The sequence below is a fragment of the Sceloporus occidentalis genome, unplaced genomic scaffold, assembly GCF_023333645.1.
Source record: "Sceloporus occidentalis isolate IW3139 unplaced genomic scaffold, rSceOcc1.0.p SCAF_47, whole genome shotgun sequence".
NCBI lineage: Eukaryota > Metazoa > Chordata > Lepidosauria > Squamata > Phrynosomatidae > Sceloporus > Sceloporus occidentalis.
Window position 1 is genome coordinate 6,504,780 of NW_028317027.1, and position 22,654 is coordinate 6,527,433.

General features: G+C 36.2%; 1 protein-coding gene across 1 annotated transcript in view; it reads right to left on the minus strand.

The window, feature by feature from the left end:
• LOC149289279 (dystrophin-like) overlaps positions 1-22,654 on the minus strand; it is an 874,963-nt gene that overhangs the window by 492,470 nt on the left and 359,839 nt on the right. Inside the window, 7 exon segments of the mRNA XM_089490922.1 lie at positions 892-1,044; positions 5,959-6,096; positions 7,153-7,275; positions 9,048-9,218; positions 9,503-9,631; positions 9,748-9,927; positions 11,277-11,447. Coding sequence (XP_089347048.1) covers positions 892-1,044; positions 5,959-6,096; positions 7,153-7,275; positions 9,048-9,218; positions 9,503-9,631; positions 9,748-9,927; positions 11,277-11,447 — 1,065 coding nt within the window.

Below are 22,654 nucleotides of genomic sequence, written 5' to 3' on the forward strand. Positions count from 1 at the left end.
ATCCACGTACTGCTAGGGATTAGTTCATCTGGAACAAAGATATACAACAACACAGGTTAAGTTAACATAACAAACATTAAAAAAGTTATTTTATGCCATACAGTACATACACTGTGCATGCAGATTTTTTTCTACCTTAAACAGTTAGTAATGCCTCAATATACTAGGATTTTATGTAAAATGGCATTAAGACGTTCAAATAGGTACATCAGAGATAAAGACTTATCTATATTGCTATATTTCAGAGAAAGCACGCAGAGGAACACAAGTTAAGTAATAACATTTGAAATCAAAGCTTTATTCTGGTCTTGACATTTTAGGTTACTCAAACAATAGCTGACCCCAAAATGCATAGAAGAGAGTTTGGATGAGCAAAGCCAGAGAGATAAAGGTGGGGCTACAAACATCAGATGTCACCACAGGCCATCTACCTGGAGAACAAACTTCTCAGAGGCCAGGTGATTACCTGTGATACCTGGAAATTTAGAGAGCAGGTAGCTAAGCTAAACTTGAAAAAGAGTTAACACAAAAAACTCAAAAATAAAATATGCATAGAGAAGGTATATCGCGAGCAGTGACATAGTCATAATGCATGGCAGGAGCTACCCCCTCCTCATTGCTGAGGGCTAGACTATAATACTCGGGCACTCTGCCTTTCAAAGGCATGTTATGCTGCATAAGGCATGCTGTGTCAACTCAATACAGTCATCCCAGGGGTAAATTGGACATTTGGAGGGATCAGATGTGTCCATTGTAACTGTTGTCCCTCCACCCACCGCTCTAGGCCTAGCTGTGAGTACATCACTAATTGTAAGCAGGCATGTGTTGTGTAGTTAGTAAATAACAATGAACAACAGTACTGAAACAAAACAAGCTAAACGACGGGAGTACCTTAAGCTTCTGTTCATTTTTAGGATCTGGAAGACTTGCTATTTTTTTCTCAATGTCATCCAAACATTTGAGTAGGTCATCAGACTGTCTCTTGTATTGATACCATTGATGCGAAATCTCTAATGCTTTTTTCCTTCTTTGAGACCTTAGATCCTGAAGTAAAACAAAATATATTATTGCTTAGTTTATCTTTGAAAACTCCTGATAAGTCACTTTTTATGCAAAAAAGATTCCTAGGAATTCAAGTTTATTGACAAAACTGCACGCATCAGAGGCAGCACGCAGCGGCACTATAGATTTGTTCTGCTAATTGTTTACGTAATGCAGTATATATGGTGACAGTTCACTGGCTGCTGCACAAAGGTACGCGTTAATTAAAAGCCGTTATGAGCTAATGCAGCTTTTCCAGCTGTATAACACAAATTAAAGTCACGGAAGGTATACGTAACAAACTTCATAAATCACCCCCAATGTTATCGTTTTAAGCAGAAATTTCAGCTATGCCTAGTTTATATAATGCTGAAAATACATCAACTAACAATAAAAATGTCAGCAGTGTTTGTGTGAAATATTTGATGCTGTTCTCAAGGAAGACAAAGGGGGTACCTATTTATTTGACCTTTGTGTTTTCAGAGACAGACTTATGAATGTCTGTGTAGAACTTCACAAGCACAGAGCTCAAGAAAAGGCCTGCAGCTCAAATAGATCAAATCTAAACAAGGAAGTCCATAACTGGCATTTAAAGTTGAGAAGCTAGATCATTCTTATCCAATGAGTCAACATGGGTAAAATGGGCCCATGAGTACCAAGAAATACATTAATATGCAATAAAAATAATATCTGGTTTCAAATCGGGCTGGAATTTACATCTTTCAAATTGTCTGATGTTTTAAAGGGGAACTGTCACAATAATCATTCCTACAGTATATACAAATGATGAAGCATTGTATTCACATTCACTCTGCTAATATAATAAATTCCTTAAGTTGTACTGTATATGAGAGTTGCCACCTTGTTACCAAATTGTGTTGTAAAATTGCTGCTTCATCCTAGGATTTGTAATAATAGCTGTATAAACTGCATGTTTGCAGCAGGGCTGGATTAAGGGATCCAGAGGAGCCCAGCAACATTTACTCCAAGGCCCCGGCATTCTGAAAGGTCCATACCTCTCACCTGTCCAACGAAGCAGCATCAGGTCCTGCAACATTCAACGACATCTTCCCTCACTGACACTGTGCATAACTGGGCATACCTGAGAACTTCCCACGGAAAGGCTACATGGAGCTTGCACTCTCATGGAGAGTAGCTTTATGAGGGGTATGGCTAACATTGTGTAGGGGTGTGGATACCCCACCTTTAATTGGTGGAAAGGGGGCAGGGAGTAGGCATGGCCAAACCTCACTTACCTACCCAGAGAAAGAAAGTTACTGACCTGGAGAACTGGGGACACAGGGTTTACCTGGAGAAATTATTTCATTGGAAGGGACAGTCTTTACTGCTATGCAAATTTGGGCATTTCTAGATGATGAAAATTCTTCTTTAACACAAAAATGTACAGAAAGTTGATTAAAAAAATTGCAGTGCAACACTACTTTGGTCATGTCAATCCAATAGCTTCAAATAAACACTGTTAGTCTATGATAGTTCACAAAATTGGAGCATCTAAAACATTGCTGGGTATTAGTTGTAGCTCTTAAATTTTTAAAGCATCCCAGGCACATTTTATTTCCTAAATATTTTGCTATAAATCATGGCACTACAGGTAATTCTCATATATCCAATATTCATAATAGCAGTCTTTATAATCAATGATACATGAAATTAAAACACAAATACTATACATCTAAGAGAGATAAAGAATTCTAATTAGATAACTCAATATTTCCAGAGAAAGTTAGATAACGACTCAACTTTCTCATTATCAAAATGTAACTGATGACCTGCTTTCAGATATTAACCAAAGGCAAAATCACACAATACAATATGCAAAACTAGATAAGAGTGTTTTCTGGTTTTATATTTAAACCACTTTAGTAAATGCACATATTTGGGAACTTCTCGGGGTTGGCTCCCCAGAGCCCCCCCTCATCTCAGAGTATGGCTTCAATCGGGAGGCAAGGCTATCTATGCATGTGTGAGTAGGTGTGAAGGAGGCAGGATGTGGGTGGGAAGTGGAACGACCCCGCTGGGTACCTCAGGGCACCTGTCAGCAGGACAGGTGGGAGCATGGGCCCTTCTCTTTTTGTCCTATGCCCTGTCTGTATGTCACCACTGTGCAGGCAAAGTAGTATACATACAGCACTAATTGAAGACAAATGGTAGTAGAGCCTACAGCACTCAACATCTTACTAAGTTCTTGAAAAGATGGAGGAGAAAGAGACCTCATCCTTCTAAACATGAGCTTTTATTCCCCTTTAGAGTATCAGTAAGGTATAGGTTTTACCATATATTGGTAGTTCCTAGTCCTATTGGTCAAATCATGTAACATACTAGCATTCCAGAAAAAGGCTCCTAATGTGAATATATGTATTGGGAACAAAGAAAACAGTTTCTAAACATATTAAATGTCAGCATGATGTAAGCACATACATGTAAGCAAGACTATTGATCCAAACACTGTATTTTTAATACAATATTGATCACTTTGTGGATGAGCTTACTTTATTTATGCAGGTTCTATAATGCAATATAAGTATTACCGTAGAATTAAAAAAATGGCCACTGCACAAATCCTGATCGGAGCAATCTAATAAAAGCTGTTTGAGTTCCCTTAAAGCAACCAATATTCCTTGGAGTTTGTATCTGTCAAGGGTGAATGCCCTTATTGAGTAGCATAAAATGAAAATCAATGACCTTTCTTCTTGAAAACAAAACCAACAATGTAGTGTTCCATAGGAGAGATCCAAAGGACAGTTTTTCCATAATAAGAGATGATGCTAAACCGGTATAGGAGCCTTTTATATTTACATACACAACATCTAGAGCAATTCCAACTTGTTCTCTTAGTAAATGTACTTATTCCCAGTTCAGGTTTAAGGGCTGTATATGGGTGCTCAAAAGATCAATAGTTGGTTAATATTGGGACAAACCAATATGTCTTTCACAAAGCAAATATTAGTTTGTCCTAAAATTTGATGAGAATGTGTACATTATGTCTCTCAGAGAACTTACTCACCCTTTTATATTAGCTTTACATATTGATTTTTGTGTTGCATTATTTATTAAAAAAACATTGTGAATTAATAATTAATTAATGTTAAATGAACAGGATATATAATTAAGAGAGCCTTACACAAAGTATTTATGAAAATGTATTATGTAAGGTATATTAGAAATTTAAATGAGTGTGATATGAATCACTGACTGACCCTGTGCCACACATGCACAACCATTTCTAGCCAAACAACGCTAATCATGCTCATTCATTCAATAGAGGAGAATTATAAGAGTTGTAATTGCCTGGCACCAGTGAAAACAGATATTTTTAATGATGTAGAAGCCTAGGGTGCAGATTAATTGGGGTGCCTCCTCTGCGGCCGACTGGACTGCCTGCTACTGAAGGGGAGATTATGGATGTCCTTCTAACCAGCATTGCACCCGACTTTGCTGCTACTTAGCATTATTCACTGGCAGAACCACAAAGTAGCAGTGACATCACTCTCTTGTGAGGCTGCCAGCGATTAATGCTGAGTTCCGGAATATGACATAATTTCCTGGTGCTGAGCAGTGAGGTGAGACTCCCTGCGAAGGAGCCATGATCAGAGGCCTGCAAGTAGAAGACCTCAGGAAGGAACGTGATGGGAGAAATGGGAGAGATGTAGCATAGATGGTAAAAAAAATAAATACATGAACATAAAGATATAGAGGAGCGATAGAGAGAATGGAAAGATAATGAGAAAGAGGGAAAAGGGGAAAAGATAGTGAAAGGGAAGATAATAAAAAAGAAAAGAGATGGGGAAAGGAAGAATGATATTGAAAAAGGGGAGATTTAATCAATAAGGGCACAGATAGAGAGAAAGGGGAGAGATATTGAGAAGAGGGAGAGATGAGGACAAATAGGAGAGATAAAGATGAGAGGTAAAGATAAAAAGATTGACAGAGAAAGAAGAGAGATAAAGAGGAAAGGAAGAGATGACAAGGAGTAAGGAGAGAGATAATGAAAGATGAGGAGAAATGAGAGAGTTAATGAAAGATGAGGAGAAAGGAGACAGATGGGGAGAAAAGGGAGAGGTATAGAAAAAAGAAGAGAGAAAGTGAAATTGGAAGAGAGATAATGTGAAATGGCAGAGATGAGATACAGAAAAAGAGGAGCGATAATAAGAAAGGGGGTGATATAAAAGGGGGAGAAATAAAGAGAGGTGAGTAAACAGAGAGATAAAGACAAACAGGAGGAAAGATAAACAGGGGGAGACAGAGTGTGAGGTAAAGAGGAGGAGAGTTAAAGAGAAAAGGGGGAAAAGGTAAAAAAGAGAAAGGGGAGAAAATTGAGAGAGAAAGAATAGGAGGAATACAGACGAAGATTGAGGAGATATAATGAAAAGGTGGATCAAAAGGTATATATATTTGGAGAACTAAAGAGACAGAGAGAAAGACGAGAAATAGAGAGAAAGGGAGGAGATATGGCGATAAATAGAAAGATATAAAGATAAATGGGAGAGATAATGAGAAATAGAAGATCAAAGAAAGGGGGATAATGAGAAAGGGGGGAGAGATGGGCAGGAAAGGGAGAAAGGGGGGAGAAAAGGAGTGTTTGTGTTTTGAAAGGCATTGTGTGTTAGAGCAAGCAAATGTGTGCATGCAAGGGCAAGTGTCAGGCACAAAGGGGGTGGGATGCAAGGGACAGAGCCAAGGAGGTGGAAAAATTAGGTTTTGCCTAAGGTTGCAAAAAATCCTTGCACCAGCCCTTGGTACTATGCTAGGCTAAAGAATAATACACAAATAACAATAACGTTTGTCATGCTAAAAGAAAAAAAATTCTTATTGTCCAGAGCCTAAAAATACATTGAGATTAATTTTCCATGTTTTCAAAATGATAAATGCATTGGTATTCCAGTTCACTCTAAATACCTTAAGTGCATTATGTTTCGATTGCAGCAGCTGTTGTTTTAGTTTGATTTCTTCTCGTTTTCTATCATCGCCAATTTTTAGTTGGAGATTATTTCCTCTCTGTAGCAATTCTTTCACAGGCTCATCATTATCTTCGCTCTGGTCACAAGAACAGTCAGAAAATGTAATTATTATCAAACCATAATAAATCACAATACGGATCAGGTTATGAGTGTTTAGTAGAGAAAAAAGTGGTCACATTGTTTTGATCTTCTACATGGTTAAGCTTCTGAGTTATGCTATGGTCTATTTTAGTTTTAAAACACATTAATTACTCATGAAGAGCTGCAGATTGACACTACAACTCATCTATAAATACAATAAGATTGGATTGCACTCTATAGGCCATTCTTTTCAATCATGGATTTACCAAAATCTTCATTATCTAGCCTATAAGTGTAGTATGAATGTGCTGCACTCTGCATTTAACTTGACACAATATCTGAGTGCTCCAGGATCAAAGCTTTGTCGATGAAGCCACTTGATAGATATAGTCATTAAACAAGGTCCACTACTGAGATCTTCTTCAAACTCAAGTACACTTAAAAGCAGTTGCATTCATCACTGGAGAACTTTGAGGTCCCTCTGCCGTGGCTTATTATGAACTTATTATGTGGTCCATATTTATATATAAATAAAAAATGATGATTAACAAATTGTAACTGGTACATAGATGTGTAAGTTTACGAGCAGGGCCTACTTACTAAATGTATCGATCCCGTGAAACATACAGTAAGTTAGGCTTTATGTGATTTATGGCACGCATAACTGATACATTGAATCCTTTAAAAATATTGTGGCTACAGGGTGACTGCCTGAAATAATATTAGTTTCTTTTGTACTATATCACCCTATTTAGCATGATTCAGCTTACTCAGCTTATGTTTCTGTGTTTGACAACACTACTTTAAACTAAAGAAAAAAGTAATATTTTAGTTATCTCAGTGTTTATTCAATGTTAACTGTTTGAAAGGAGCATATCTATTTAGATCAGGGTACGTATGACATTTAATTAATAATATTTCTCCTAATACTTATCATAACAACTGGATTCTTATATTTGTGGAAGTGGAACACATTGTTGAAGATCTGCATGGGAGCAGTCGCTTAGTTTTGGTCTTTTGTTGTTCTAAGGCTCTGTCACAACCAATTTACCGTATCTTTATTGAAGTCTTCTTCTGTAAGATTCACTCCTTGCTGAATTTCAGCCTCCAGTGGTTCAAGCAATTTCTGGATATCAGAATGAAATTGCTCCAGTTCCTTTAAAGAGACCACAACCTGTACAAAATAAATAAATAACAGCTTAATGGGGCTGTCAACTTTTTTTTTTTAGACGAACATAAGCATTTTTTCAGATATGCAGTATTGGGCAGAATCAGCCTATGCTTTTAAATTCTGGACTAACATCTGGGTCTTCTATGCCATTTAAGGATGTTCTTACACTAAATAATTTGGTTCTGGAGGATCTCATTTTTAGAACACCTGCTTTTTTTTAATTAAGATAAAAAAGCCACTTTAATGAGCACTTAATGGTTGTTTCTTTATGCGTTGAGTGACTTTAATCTTACTTTGATTAAGAAGCATGATGAAAATCCATTTTATTAAAAACTCCTCTATCAGCTGTAAAAGAAGAAAAATGACAAATGCCTTTCATTTCATAAACGTTAAACGATGAGTGTGTTTTGAGGTATGCTAAGATTCTACTATCATTTTTAAGGAAATAAAATTGAATTTAAAACGCTAAGTGGATATTTATCAATCCTAGTAAAGCCATGATTTAATTCTAACAAGTAGATAATCAACATAAAAACATTATGACAACCATGTTCTACTGAAATTACTACGAGCTGCATGTTTTCTGCATGTTTAATTGCCACATGGGGAAATTGTTTATGAGTGTTTATTTATAAAGTATATATATATATAGAACACTAATGGTACTAATGATAACATTGTATCTTTGTCTTTGATGGTCATGAATTCCAAAAAGTAAACCCAACCAAGTTCCGTAATTAAAAAAAAGGGTTTAAATTGCTTGAGAGTCTCATTTTGTGTTGCAATCCAATCCCACTGATTCAGCTCCTTGCTAAGCAATATAGCCATAGAAAATTAAATAGGACTTGATAATTTTGGGGTACTCTGACGTAGTGGCGAGCAGTATATGGCCATATAGTGTAATAGAATCCCCAATATTTATGCCTTAAATAGGTGTTTTTTAATGGTATTTGCTGGGTATATGCTGAATTTTTGCTTTGTTTTGTGCCAACCAAGAGGTTGTCTAAAAGTCCTGAACAAACTTTTCACACATCCTCATAAACAGGCTGAAATACATGAGGGTAACCTGGTAAATCACGCTGGCATGGCTGACTATTAGCATATCCTTAATCCCACATTAGGAATCCCATAGTCTGTACATTTTGGCAACATAATGCCTTTGCTTTGTCTATATATATATATATATATATATATATATATATATATAAAAACCCTTGTATAATATTTTATGATTACCCCATCCGGAGGTACTAAGCTAATTGAAGCATTGTGGCGGCAGCATGAGGGCCGGAAGGAAACTTTCAGAAAATACAGTAGATACTAGATCTTAATCAATATCCTCTAGTGCCCCTTTTACATTTTTATCTTGTGTATATGACTCTTTGCTTAACTATTTGATGTCTAATCATTCCTTTTTAAGAAAGACTATTAATAGAATTGAAGCAAATTAATAGTTTTACATTCCTTGTATAATTTCTTTAGGTATACAGCATAAAATAGTTTTGCAAGTTTTACAAGTGGAATTCAGTAGATTAAGCCGTTTGAAAGCCACATACATGTTTATACTTAGGGTAACTCAGTTTTTGTTCATGTTGAACGTGCAGTATGTCGATAACAGTTTTGCTACACTGAAAATATAGGGTTTGAATGTCTGTTCAATCAGTCTCAGTGATGCAAAATGCAAACATAATATAATGTAAAATAGGTGCAATGAAGCACAAGGCAACACGCTATTAAAATAATCAACTAAAAAAAGTCTGAACTATTTATCATACCTTGCCACTCTTGATTCTGTTAGATATTAAGGTAAATCGTTGGTCAAGATCAGAGAGCTTGGATTCCACCATTTTCCTGCAGCGATCACCACGGTTTGTCGTCAACTCTAGAGCTTGATCATGCACAGAATCCATCTTTGGCTGCATATCATTCAGCTCGAATTTTAACAGCTATGAAAAAAGCACATTGAAAGTTAATGAAAATGTATGTATAAATATGATTAATACATATTTTGTAGAAATATCAACTATATTGCATATTGAAAGGATATACATACTCCATTTGGCATGGGTACACATTAAATCTAGGCAGGTTTGGCACACATTGCTGTTGAATCAGAGTTTGATTAAATTATCATTTAATCCCTTGAGGACAGAGTTGGACGTACCACCATGCCTGAACACTAATGTGAGTTACATGTATGACCTATTCATAGTAAAAAGTGATATTTTACCTTGTGCGTCTCTTCTCTCTGTTGTGGGGTTTGCCTTTTCAACTCATCCAATAATATTTCAGCACGATCGGTCCAGGCTTTGACACGTTCAACACCTTGGTCAAAATGTTCAATCTGATTCTGGTATTCCTAAACGTATTTCAACATAGATGATATGTTAAAGGTATGTGTGAGGGATGTATATCAGACATCTGTCCAAAGCAATTTAGCGTAATGTGCGATGCAATAGAAAACAAGGTACTCACCAGCAACAGGCGAAACCATTCATCAGCTCTAGAGGTTACCGCTAGCCAGTTGCTGTTTAGAAGGGTAAGCTTGTCATCCACAAGGTTCGCGTTTTCCCCAAGCACTGCTCTGAGGGAATCTCCTAGATCTCGAATGCTTTTTAATTGTTGTTGTCTTTTTTCCATTTCTTTTTGGGTAACCTGTAAAAATGTTATTGTGGGCACAGTTCACTTTAGTTTGGCATGACAGGCATTCACTTGTCTTTGCTTATTGCTATATTTTTCTTGACACGTTCCTTGCCTACGACAAGGCAATGAAAGTTCTGTCCATTAAACGTAAGAAAATGTCAACCAATGGAAGTGATTCATAGTCAAGTGGATTTTATGATGAGACACTCTCTCATTACAGCACAACAGCCTTATTCAAAACCAATTCAAAACACACGATTCAGGCCTGTTCTAGTAGACTTACTTTATAGATAATTTATTTGAAATGCTATAATCCATTTCTTTAGATGTTTCAAGTTTATTTATATTTCTTTTCGCTGCCGGTTTGCATTAATTTCAATGTTTTTGAGTGTTGTCCTTATAAATTAGAATAGCCTGTGGAATTTAATCTTTTCAGTCCCCTATGTTAATTTATAATTTTTTTTTAGTAGCAGCAGTCCCTTATCACATTACGTACAAACGAAATATATATATATATATATAAATATTTCACATGAACAAACAGTATTACATGTTTACAAGGTATTACTTTCAAATAAGGTAGACATAAGGCACACAGGTACAATGAGACAAAACAATCTTGTTTGTAGTTTTATGAAATGAAGTAAATATTACATTATGATAATGTTAATGGAAATATATCCCTGCTGTTTCATTATATATGATTTTTGAAAATATGCAATTTGTTCTTTGAAATGTGGAATTTCACAGGCTGATGTTCAGTGTTATACTTATTGAGATCCTCACCCAAGGCTCGACACACAGTATCGCCCCAAACTGCTCCTTCTGCTCCAATCTGAGCAGTGGAGGACCTCCTTACTTGATGGGTATTTTTCTCTAGAGAGTTGGGATATGATATCGTGTCAGGTCAATTTCTCCTTAATAAAGTGGGCCACAGGCTGCTGTGCTCCTGGATTTGCTGCCGTAGGCTTCCTTTTCTATTTATATACTTTTTATCGAATATTAAAACAAGATCTCTTTTCTTTTTTTTCTAGTTTGAATTGTTTCTGGTGGCATGTCATTTTTCAGGTTTACTGAGACCATTGTTATTTAAACAGAAATTGAAAATGCTAAGCAGGGCTAAATTAGCAGCTACAACATTACTACATGTGTACACATTATGGTTTAGATTGTGTATGGATAATATGGCCATAACATTTCTTAATTGTAAACAAGAAAGAAGCAAATATTCTACAAATAATAATGAAAAAAAAAAAAAAAAAAAAAAAGCTCATCTACTCTTTTCTTTTAATCACTTTTTACTTGTTTTACGATTGCTTCATGTACATTCTGTACTCATTTCACCAGAATTCTGTACTAACCTTGCTCCAGGCAATCTCCTCATCGAGGTTAGTAGGCATGCCCTCCTCGGCTGATCTCTTTGTTACTTCCGTGTCCACTGTTGCTAACCATTCTGTCAAGCTGTTGGTTTCTTTCCTTATTTTGCGAGACAATTTTAAGCTTTTCTCCAAGATCTGCTTACCCTCTGTCACCTGAAATAAAGATATTGTATGACGTTTTCATTTATGCAATACATTATGCAACCATTTAGCGAACCATTTATCATTTTATCTTCGTTATTAATTTTATATAGTGCAATAATAATCAGTGTTGTACAAAGGGTAAACAGGGCAAACCAAGTAGTGCAATTTAGACTTGACAGAAACATATATATATGTAATGTAGACTATACATCAACAAATATACACAATTTAAATCCATGTCTTCCCGTGGGAATAGCTATTTACACTCAATATACAGTATGTTACATAGCTGAAATTGTTTACGTAAATCCAAGCTATACATTCATACATATAGCTCATGTTATAATCATATGTTGGTTTCTGCCATTGTGGATTTTCCAAATGAATATAATTAACTTCAAATGGATTTCTTAGCTACCAAATCCTACATTTAGGAGCATCCATTTTGAATGTGTTAGCTTGACTTTACTGCCATCACATCATCAAAAAAGGAAAAGAGACAATAAAATAAAATTTGAAAAATGTGTGCGTTTAAAGAAAAAAAGAAGAAAAGAAACAATGCAATCACAACTGTAATTTACAAATATGTTTTGTAAAATGCAAAATAAAAAAAAGGTATTGTTTTGGTCTGGTATATTCTCATTAGAGCTAATTTCATGTTAAAAACATCAGTATTACTTTAAAAGTGATGCAAAAGGGGCATTATTATGATCTCTGCGACATCACCACAGTTTGTTTACTATAATCCCATGATTTCTTAATTTGTCCACAGAGACATTTTATTGAATGCAATCACAAAGTTTTAAGTGTTTACTTCCTACACTATTCAAGATTTGCAAAATCCACTTATCAATTATTTATCTTGTATTTTGCAGCATTTTGCAAAGGTATACATTGCACTCTTTAACTTCCAGAACATCAAAGTACAAGTTTTAGGTTTTCAGTTGAACAGACTGTATCAATCCAGAACAATTCAAAGGCTGCCACCTACAGCTTAAAGTGCCTTGTCATACGTTCTTGCGGTCACTTGTAGAGATATCCTTTCCATATTTATACAAGAGCGTTTTTTTTATACTTTCCATGCAGTTTTTGTTTCTTGAATGAGTCATCATAGACTACACAGGGTAGAGAATATAGTAAAAGAACATTTCATTCCACCAAGGTTTGCAGTGTCAAGGACATTGCCGCCCTTTGTTGCAGGAGAAATCTGGTTGTCTCTTGCACAATCAGATGTTGGTGAGTGTTAGTTAAGCTCATTCAGTGTCTCAGCTCATTCGTTAATCAATAAAGCCATCATAACCCTCAACAAATGTGCGACTCAGCACTGTGACCGTATCTGAGGGTGCAAGTCATTGCATGACCATGAAGACACAGAGACATTTTTTGGACTATATAGTTGGACACCTGTCCAAACTTGTTCCACCTTAGTTTATTACATAAGAATAAAAGCAGCATATATGTTGTAATAAGCATACCATAAAATATCAGTAATAAGAATTTTAGCCAATTTGTGGTACCCACTCCTTAAGAATTCTGCTGACAATGTATAATTTAAAAGTAACTAATTCTATTTCTATATAGTAACTATTTTCAGCAGCAATGTTCCATGTCATATGTACATAAATACCCAATAAGAATTTTTCCGATTAGAGCTATGCCAATGTTTTTTTTTTACTAAATGGTCAATTAGAACACTTGTTGGCTCCTATAGGGAACGTTAAAAGGCAACTCTCACCAAAGTTCGACATTAAAAATGGGTTTTTTTAAAACGTTTCTAGTGTTTACATAATAAACAATATTTTTAGGTGGTTGTATATTTACGCACTTGTAAATGTTTTAGCTCTTTTATTTTAGTCTAATCGACTAGACAAACACCCAAACTCTGTATTATACCGCCTGTGGTAAAATAGAATGGCTCAGTGTTAAGCACTCAGGTGGAAATGCTGACAAATGAAAGTTTATGGAGGAAAGAATCAGCTCACTGAGGTGTTTGTGCAGGGAAAGTCCTCTAATATATCACATGACTGACAACAATGGCAGCCTCTAGGTCTACAGATAAAGGAGGTTTATTGGAATAAAAAGAAAAAAGTGACATGTTTTCTTCAGTACAGTACTTTCCCGGTTAGGAGCAATTTTAATATCAAATTTCCCAAAACGAGCAAGCGACTAACACAAAACACATTTTGATCCCCATAGAATTTCATTGTTTTCTTTTGAAGCCATGATACACGGATAATATTTGCTTCACAACAGCAAGAAATCCGTCACGTTAATGCATTTATTGATTCAGATAGCTAAGGTCAACGAATGTCACTAATGGATTTTCTATAATGTAATTATTTTTGTCTTAAATTGCTCTATGAAATGATTGTCATACAATACATCTATATGAAGTTGTGATTCAGTCCAATTGAGCATACCGTCATTGACTGAAAATGTTTTCTTTATACCTAAAAGAGTACATAGAAAATTACATTTATTAGCATAAATTGCCCCAGAGGAAAGCAATTTATGTCGGGGTGATTACTACTGCACAAATGAGAGGACATTGCTAAGGGCATACATAGGGAACAATATTAAAATACTTTCGGCAGAACCACTAGTTAGTCAAAATGTGCCAGTCGCACAAAGGTACCATAAAAGACTGCACGGGATAGAAAGATGCCCTAATGATCCGTGTATATAGGAACAGAAGTGGATAGTTTCAATGGTATTGCAGTATATCTAACCCTAACCATCAAAGCAAAAAATTGGATTCTTGCTTGAACATGTGAAGGAGGGGAAACATTTTTCAAAACTAAGATTAAAAATAACTTACAGTCATTTCTATAACTAAGAATTGACACCTAAGGATTTTTAACTCAACGACCATAGTTTTTTCTTTTTTGCTTCCTTGCTATGTACACTGCGTAGATGGAGCACTGAATATATGCAATACCTTTTTTTTTTTTTTTTATTTTTTTTTTTTTTTTTTACAAGCATTAAAGTAGAAATGAACCTCAAAATCTTACTGAACAGTCAATTTCACCCTGTAAGGAATAATTTAGTAAAATACCTCCATGAAATCAAACATAACAGAAATAAAAGGCCAGCAATCAATGTCCTGTCTCAAAGCACTCTCATTACTACACCTAATCCCCTATCTATCTTGCATAGCCAACTTTGTGCAAAGAGGGCAAAATGAGCTCATTTGTCATAAAACAAAATGTCATACTTGAGTTTACAATGTACCTGTCTAATTTCCTGGATCATCTGTGTGCTTTAGAGTAGTTTGTAATTCATGAGAATGTGTAGTATTTTCTAATATTTTGGGAAAACTCTTTTGCAAATGTTTATCAAATTAATGAACTTGAAAAAAAACCAAAAAACTATATATATATATATATATGTATATGTATATATATATTTACATTTCCTAAACAAGGAACCACAGATGGAAAGCCATTGGGTTCAGTATACACTAGAGGAAAATGCATGATTTTGCTTGATCATAAATCCCTAAAAAATATATATATCTAAGACTATAAGCTGTACGCGGCAACACATTCATTACTGATGTACCCTGATGAAAATGTCTATATTACTACTGTTCTTATTGCATGGCAGCACTTTATTGGACCTACCATTATACTGTAAACTTTAAACCCCATAAATAAGTAATAACATACAAAAAAACATATTAGTAAGTTTACACAAAGGTTAATTTTCACCTTAACATTATTGATGCTTTCCTAATTATTCATGTTATTGACTAGCAAATGTTAATACTCATGTTTATAATGCTACAAAGATAATAAAACAAAGATATAATTGAAAGAAGTCAGCTGTTGAGAACCAAAGTCTAAAAAGCCCACAGTAATAGTGTAAGGAACGGTATACTGGTCTGGTTAGCAACATATTCCATTTACTTCGTGTTTAGTATTCAGAAACAATTCTCTTTATCCTGTACACTATCCTGCTCTGCTTGTTATGCATTGCACCAGTTTGCACAACTTTAAACTTTAATAATCTTAATCATTTGAATACCAGATGGCCAAGCAACACAGAGCAGCAATTACTCCCCATTGTGAAACCCAAACCATCCACCCTAATTAGCAGCAATGCTTCATCTCTTCCATTCACTTTGCCCTGTATCATTTAGCATCCGGACAGGGAATTTCTATTATGGTTTAAACTCAAACCAGAGATTAATATCTATCTGGAAGCTTTCTATTGTGTTTGCGCCTCTTTGTCTGAGTATTTAATATGGAAGATGGATGGTTTAAGTCACTGTGATCTAATGTCCGCAAGCCCATTCAGGTGGCATTTCTTAATGTTGTTCTCTATCCAGACAGAATGTTTCATCATCTTGCTTTATATAACGTACCATTATATTTTAACCCCTGGCATTCTTCTACTCGTCTACTGCGTCAACTGCACTAAATATGTTTCATTACCCAGAGAATTGCTTAAAAGCCAGAAAATGGTTTTACCAGGACATGATGTGCAACATCCAACAGGAAGTTAAATATATTGCTTCACTAGAATGCAAGTGCACATAAAAATGGATTGTTAATGTAACTGATTCTGCAACACATAGACTTTGTAAGAACACTACGATACTATGTAGAGTAACTACATTATATAATCAATACAAGAACATGATTTAGAGTTATGCTACACTAAATGTAAAATATTGCCTTAACACCTCCTTAACTCATTAAAAAATTGTGTTTGTTCTTCTCTAGCAAAGTGCATTTGTCAATAATGTAATTCATATTTTACTTAAGTTTCACCAAACACTTCATGTGCGACAACAGAGGATACAATATTCATCTTTAAACTTTTTGAATGTTTTTTCTATTCTATCCTGGTTTTTGCCCCATATATAATACACTATTTGTCTTAGACAATTAAGAAAGAGAAGGTAACATCCAGGTCTATATGGGGAAACATCGATCCATGTAAAAGAGACGTTTTAACAAAAGTTACTGAAATTCTCTGTAGAACTGCTGATCGTTTAAAAAAATCCCTATAAATATGGTATTTTTTGGATTTTAGTGGCTACATCTTTTTTCTTTTATGTGTAGTGTTTCCAATAATGATGAATAAAATGATCATGCGGTATATTAATTTACAACACAGAATATAAATGTATGTCTATAAGCTATATTTTGCACATTAAAGAGCCATTAAACTGCTACATAATAAAATAAATTACGTTTCCATGATTAAAGAAAAAAAATCTCTTATTGTTGAGTAGAAGGAGTAACAGAGGGTAAAATCTCAATCAAGCGATGAAGCAGGGTCACTGTTGTATGCCTCTTATTGAATATATATACATTGTTTAAAAGAGTTTATGGTTCCTTTTGATAACACCAACACAAATAAATTGCTATTTAACGAGTGTCATAGTCCTTGATGCAGTAATATTTAGTGACACCTATAGCACTCTTTTTGAATATCATCAAATTTTTGAGGATCATGAGTCTCTACAGGAATTGCTAAGCTGTAACTGCCATGTCTCATTTAATGCGTGGCTGAAAATGATGAAGGTTTTGGCGAGGGGAGCAAGAGTTGCCAATCAAGTATTGAAAGAGATATGGACAGTAAATGTTAAGATGAAAAAAAGCAAGAGAGGGACTCATGCTGGGATGATGCATCAAAGACTCTCACTAGAGGTGGTTAATATTTCACTTTTGCAAATGACAAGTTAATTATAGAATGTGTTCTATGAAAGTGAGCATTAGGAAGTACTCTCAAGGTTAGAAGTAGTTATCAAAGAATGGTAATGTACATGGTTCAAATCAAGCACTTTAAAATTGGACTTTCATTTTCATTGGGTAGAAGTAATACACAGATACGTAGGGATATCTTTATAGAGAAACTGTCAGCTACACAGCAGTTTGCATCATTAATTTATTAATACCTATGGATTTTTGTTCCTTAGTCTAATTAATTTGAAGATATCTAACTTAAATACATGGCATTATTTTACATGACTAAAGAAGAGTTCAGTAGAATTTAAGGCAAAACCCTGCATATGTTATTTGACATGTTTTGCTCAGAGCGTGATTGTAGATGTTATTACATATATGTTATACCATATTCTAGTATGCAAGAGGAAAAGCTCAAGTAATCACCGTAGTTGATAAAAAAAATCAGATAAAATAAACATGGCCGTTGAATGGTAGACATATAGATGGGCCCCATTTCTTGCCTTATAAATAGAGGTGGTTCACACTGACTTGGTCTTTAGATTGGTTTTAACTAGGCCTACATTTTATCTCACTGGTTCAGATTCAGAACAAGTATTCTAATGTATGTATCATTTAATGATGGCTTATATTTACATAAAGTGGACCCTTTAGTAGGACAACCTTAATAAAATAACATACAAATGCAAGCATGGTTGTCCACACCTTATATAACTCTTTAAATAAATGTCATTATGTATAATGGAAGCACTGCAGGACTTGTTGGCAGTATATAACTAACCCATAGCAGCGATAAGAAGATATATTTGATTCCCCAGCTCCGGTTACACCATAAAAGTGTTGCTTTGTGATTCATCTTCTACCACAATATTTAGGAACAGTGCCACCCCTTGTTTTTTTTAGCACACTGGTCAAATTATGTCTTCAGTGCTCCCCTTCTTCATGCCCTCATTGCCTCCCACAAGCTTGGTCGCCTAGGTCAACTCTATGGTTGTTCCTACCTTCCTTGGACAGCACTAATTTACAAATCAACCTAATCTATTATTGTATCTTCTTCAAACGTTAATCATATGTGATATATATGAAAAGCACAAACTGACAAATAGTTTTGTAGTATTGATGTACGTATTCCCCTTACCAGATCTGATATGTGTTTATGGAATATATAACTGAGCTTACGAGCAGGGTTCTCTCCACCTAATGGATCGGCTTGTCTCAGTCTGTCAATTCTAATCTTGTCATACTCCTTGAACATATGTATTGTAAGAAGCGCTGCGTAAATTGTTGGCGCTATATAAAGAAAAGATAATAATCATGGTGTAAAAGTAAAATGTTTCATAATAACTAAAATAAATCAGTCATGTCCTCAATCTTTACTTCGACATCTTTATCAGTTTTCTCTATTCAGAATGCTTTAGCATACGCTACAAGAAAAAGCGTTCACAGAGAAATTGCTCTCCTAACTGAATATAAAATAAATTATATTTGTGAATAACTACATTTCCATATGCTGAGATTTTGCAACCTGGGCTGTAAGACATATATATGTAATCAGGGCCGGCCCTACCATGGAGCCGACTGGGGCAATTGCCCCAGGCGGCACTTCAGAAGGGGCGGCACTTTTTTTTTTGGAGGAGAGAGAGAGGGGCACCGAGTGGTTTTCGCTTACCCGCCCGGCGCCCCTCTCTCTCTCTTCTGCGGCGAGTTTCCCTGTTCGGTCTCGGTGCCGGCTTGTAATGCAGAGCGCCGGAAGTGACGTGATTTTCCGGCGCTCAGCATTACAAGCCGGCACCGTGGCATCACAGGGAGACTCGCCGCAGGACTGTTTAAGGGTAAGTACCGGTGGGGGGGGTAGATAATGCCGCCCCCCCCCCGGCGTCGGGGGGGGGGGCGGCATTTTAAACTTCGCCCCAGGCGGCGTTAAGTCTTCGGCCGGCCCTGTATGTAATGGGACATGTTTGATGCATGTCCACCTAATCTTTTACACCCTCACTAAAACGTGAGGGCACTGAACATCCTCTTGAGTTTCTTTCCTGTTCATTATACACCAAAATTAAGCAAGATGTCTTATTTCAAATGGCATTAAATAAAAAGGTTGAATCATTTTGGCAGCTTAATTAAGAACTGCTCCCTAGTCATCTTTTTAAATTAGCCTATGGTCTCCTACCAAGAACATTTCTGGATTTATAGCACAATGCTATAGTATCAAGGCACATAGCATGAAAAAGACCTTTGTTGGTTGCAGATAAAAATGACTTAACACTAATACTAAATTCACAGGGAGTCTTGCAGACGGCAATGAAACAGATTAAAATAATGTATGCTGTGACATTTCTGAATCTTATGCGCACTAGACTGAGAATGGCATAGGTAGAAGAAGTAACGGACAAACACCCTGCTGGCAAGCCTACAGCTAAATTTTAATCAGACTAACATTCCTGAATTTCAATCACCTGCCTACGGTATATACTTACATATTTCAAGGAAACGTGCCATATGAGCCCCATATATTTTGCGTATATTAATTATTATTATTTATTATGATTTATTGTTTTATATAGCGCCATCAAATTCCGTAGCAAAAAAGAAGTAAATATATCAGAAGTCTTGCCGTATTCTAAGATACAAACCTGTTATTCATATATGTTTATATCAAGTGTCTGCTTTGAAAGGACTGCACTGTTTTAGAATCTAAATTTTGTAAAAAATGACTGCAAAAATCCTGTTTTCAAGTGAATGAGTTAGTATTAAATCCACTAATGTTATTGGTTTTGTCAGCTGAGTAGGTCTGAGGATGGCATGGGCTTATGTCCAAGGCAAAACCCACCAGCTATCGAGGCTTTGGCATTTTATTGATGTATATATATGTGCAGTACTCGGGAGTATGACTGCTGATGGTTAGGATATATAGTGGTCAGTATATGGGAGGTGCAACAGAAAATTGGACAAGGTAGCCAAGGGTCATAGCAGTATAAAACTGTTACGGTCAGGTAGACGAGGGATCCAACAATGCAGGTAAGCACAGCTAAAGAAAGTCCAGAACACAGTCCGAGGTCGAGGGCAACAGCAGGCAGCAAGGTCAAAAAACAATCCGAGGTCAGGGCAGGTAGATCAGGTGCAAAAACGGTAAACAGGTCCGGGTTCGTAGGCAGGCAGAGAAGAATCGTGGTCGTTTAAACAGGCAAGAGGTCGGAACACAAGGCAGAGATCAAGTAGAACGAGAAAATAGCACACCCAACGCTAGATAATGCTTAGAACGGGCAAAGACAAGGCAAACAAATGAGGTTTATATAGAAAAAGGAAACACTCACGTCATCAGCCGCGCCGTAGAGCGTGTCGCGCCCTAAATTGATATCAGGTGCGTTTGCTGGTCCCACCACTAGATGGCGCACTTCCGTCGTGTTCCCTGCGTGTGCGCGCGGCCACGCGCCTGGAGCGTGAGCGGGTGCGCGTGCCCGAAGAAGCAGGACTGCAAGCCTCCCGAGTGACCGCGGCAGGACCGGAGGAGGAGACGCCGACGTCGGGGGATTCAGCGTGTGCGGCCGAGGTAAGTGCCGCAGCGGCGCGCGTAACCCGTCGGCAACTCGCGTGTGGGACGGAGGAGAGCCGGCGTGAGCAGCCGGAGAGCGAGCCGTGGCGGCGGCGCGCGTGACAAAAACACAGTCAGGATAACCATTGGTCAACATATAGATAGGGGCAGAAAGTAATGTGGTTGAACGTAGCCAATGGCTTTAGCATGACAGGAAGTTGTCTGAATAAGTGATAAATGATCAGACAGGTAAAAAAAACATAATACATGTCAACATCTTTTGTTTTATGAACATTAACATTTTATATTCCCGTTGACCAATCTGTATCACAAAACAAAAATGATTATTTTAGTTGAATGAGCTTTAAAGTGTAGGTATTAGGTAGCAACTGTATAATGAGTAGTGAAATCAGGGGATTTCAAAACATTCACTGAAGTATGCAACATACAAGGCCAGCTCAACCCATCTTGCAGGGGAACGTATGCCAACTCTCATGCAAATGCACACTTTATGGGGGGCCAGGAAGAAGTGTTATATACCTACAACAATGATGAGATGAGACCTCTAGCATTTCCCTCTGGCACCTGGGACCCTTTATAGCTAGTGGAGACAGATTTCTACATATTTCAGCTTCTTTAACTTGCCATGACCAGTTGGTCAGATCTTTTTTTAATTATATCAAACCAAAAACAATGAAACAAGCAAAATGACTTATAATAATACGGTATTGCATTATGAATTCCATCAGAATTTTATTTTCTGGAACGAGTGGTAAAAACCATATGAAAAGGTAATACAAACTATAGGTAGTAGATTAAAGCAAACTAAAGCCAGCTAGGAAACAAGTAATCCCTTATAAACCGAGTGGTGGTGTGAAAAGAAACGTGTAGGTATTATTGAGTATCAAGTTTATTGTTCTTCTTCTATTTGAGTATGTGAACTTTTCTTTTGTATTTCTGCCTTCTTGGGCTTTTCTCCTTTCCATATGTGAATAGCTTCACATATAATGTAGAAGGGTATGGAGCATTGGCAAGAGTCAAGAATATCTGAAGCCTTTATAACCAATCGAGAAAAGATATAACTGGACCTTGGAATAATGAATACATCTCGGTGAAGATTATACTCTTGAGGGTATTACAGTCCAGTTTGAGTCATAAATGGCCTCTTTACACACACACACCAGGTGTTTAAATTCAATATAGTGTAAAAACATACTGCCTTTCTTTTATGATTTATACTAAATTTCTATTTAAATACTACTAAGTGAAGTGGCATAATGTAAAATATTCTGAGCCTTTACCTTCGGATAAATAGGTAAATTATGATTGCACAAATCCCTTTGAAGTTTTTCAGCCTAGAGAATTAAGAAGAAATGTCTAACAAGTCTAATTGAATTACATTAGGCAACTGTTATTTCCATTCAAATAATTTACTTAAGATTTATCTAAAATGTTCTTCTGAATATACTTGGCAGTGAATTTATTTTTGACCGAAAGTAAACAGGGAGTAATTAATCAGTGATTCATCGGGACTATAATAGCCCATTTGCTCTTTTTGACAGATCTGAATGCTGTTAAATGAATTCCTTAAACCACGATTGTGTTTGCTCTTGCATAAAATAAATGTGAACATATTGCCGAAAAGAGAAAAAGGAGATGCAAAATCAAATAACTTTTAAATGGGTGCACACGCACAGGTGCTACAATCAGATGTATATGTGACTACATGACAGGTCACTGTCGCACAAATGGAAGTAGACCCTCATCTTCTGTAGCGTGTTGGCTTTTCAAAATCATCAACATTCTGATAAATGTAATCCGTCAGAGCCTGGCATGTAGTACTCCAGGGTGAAGCACTTTATATGCCAAGACACCCTAATAGCTACATTTATTCAAACCAATGATTTCAGAACATATATAACCATAAAACTCATATATTGTCAATCAACGCTTGAAGACATAATAGCAGTTCAGGATTTAAAGACTTCCCT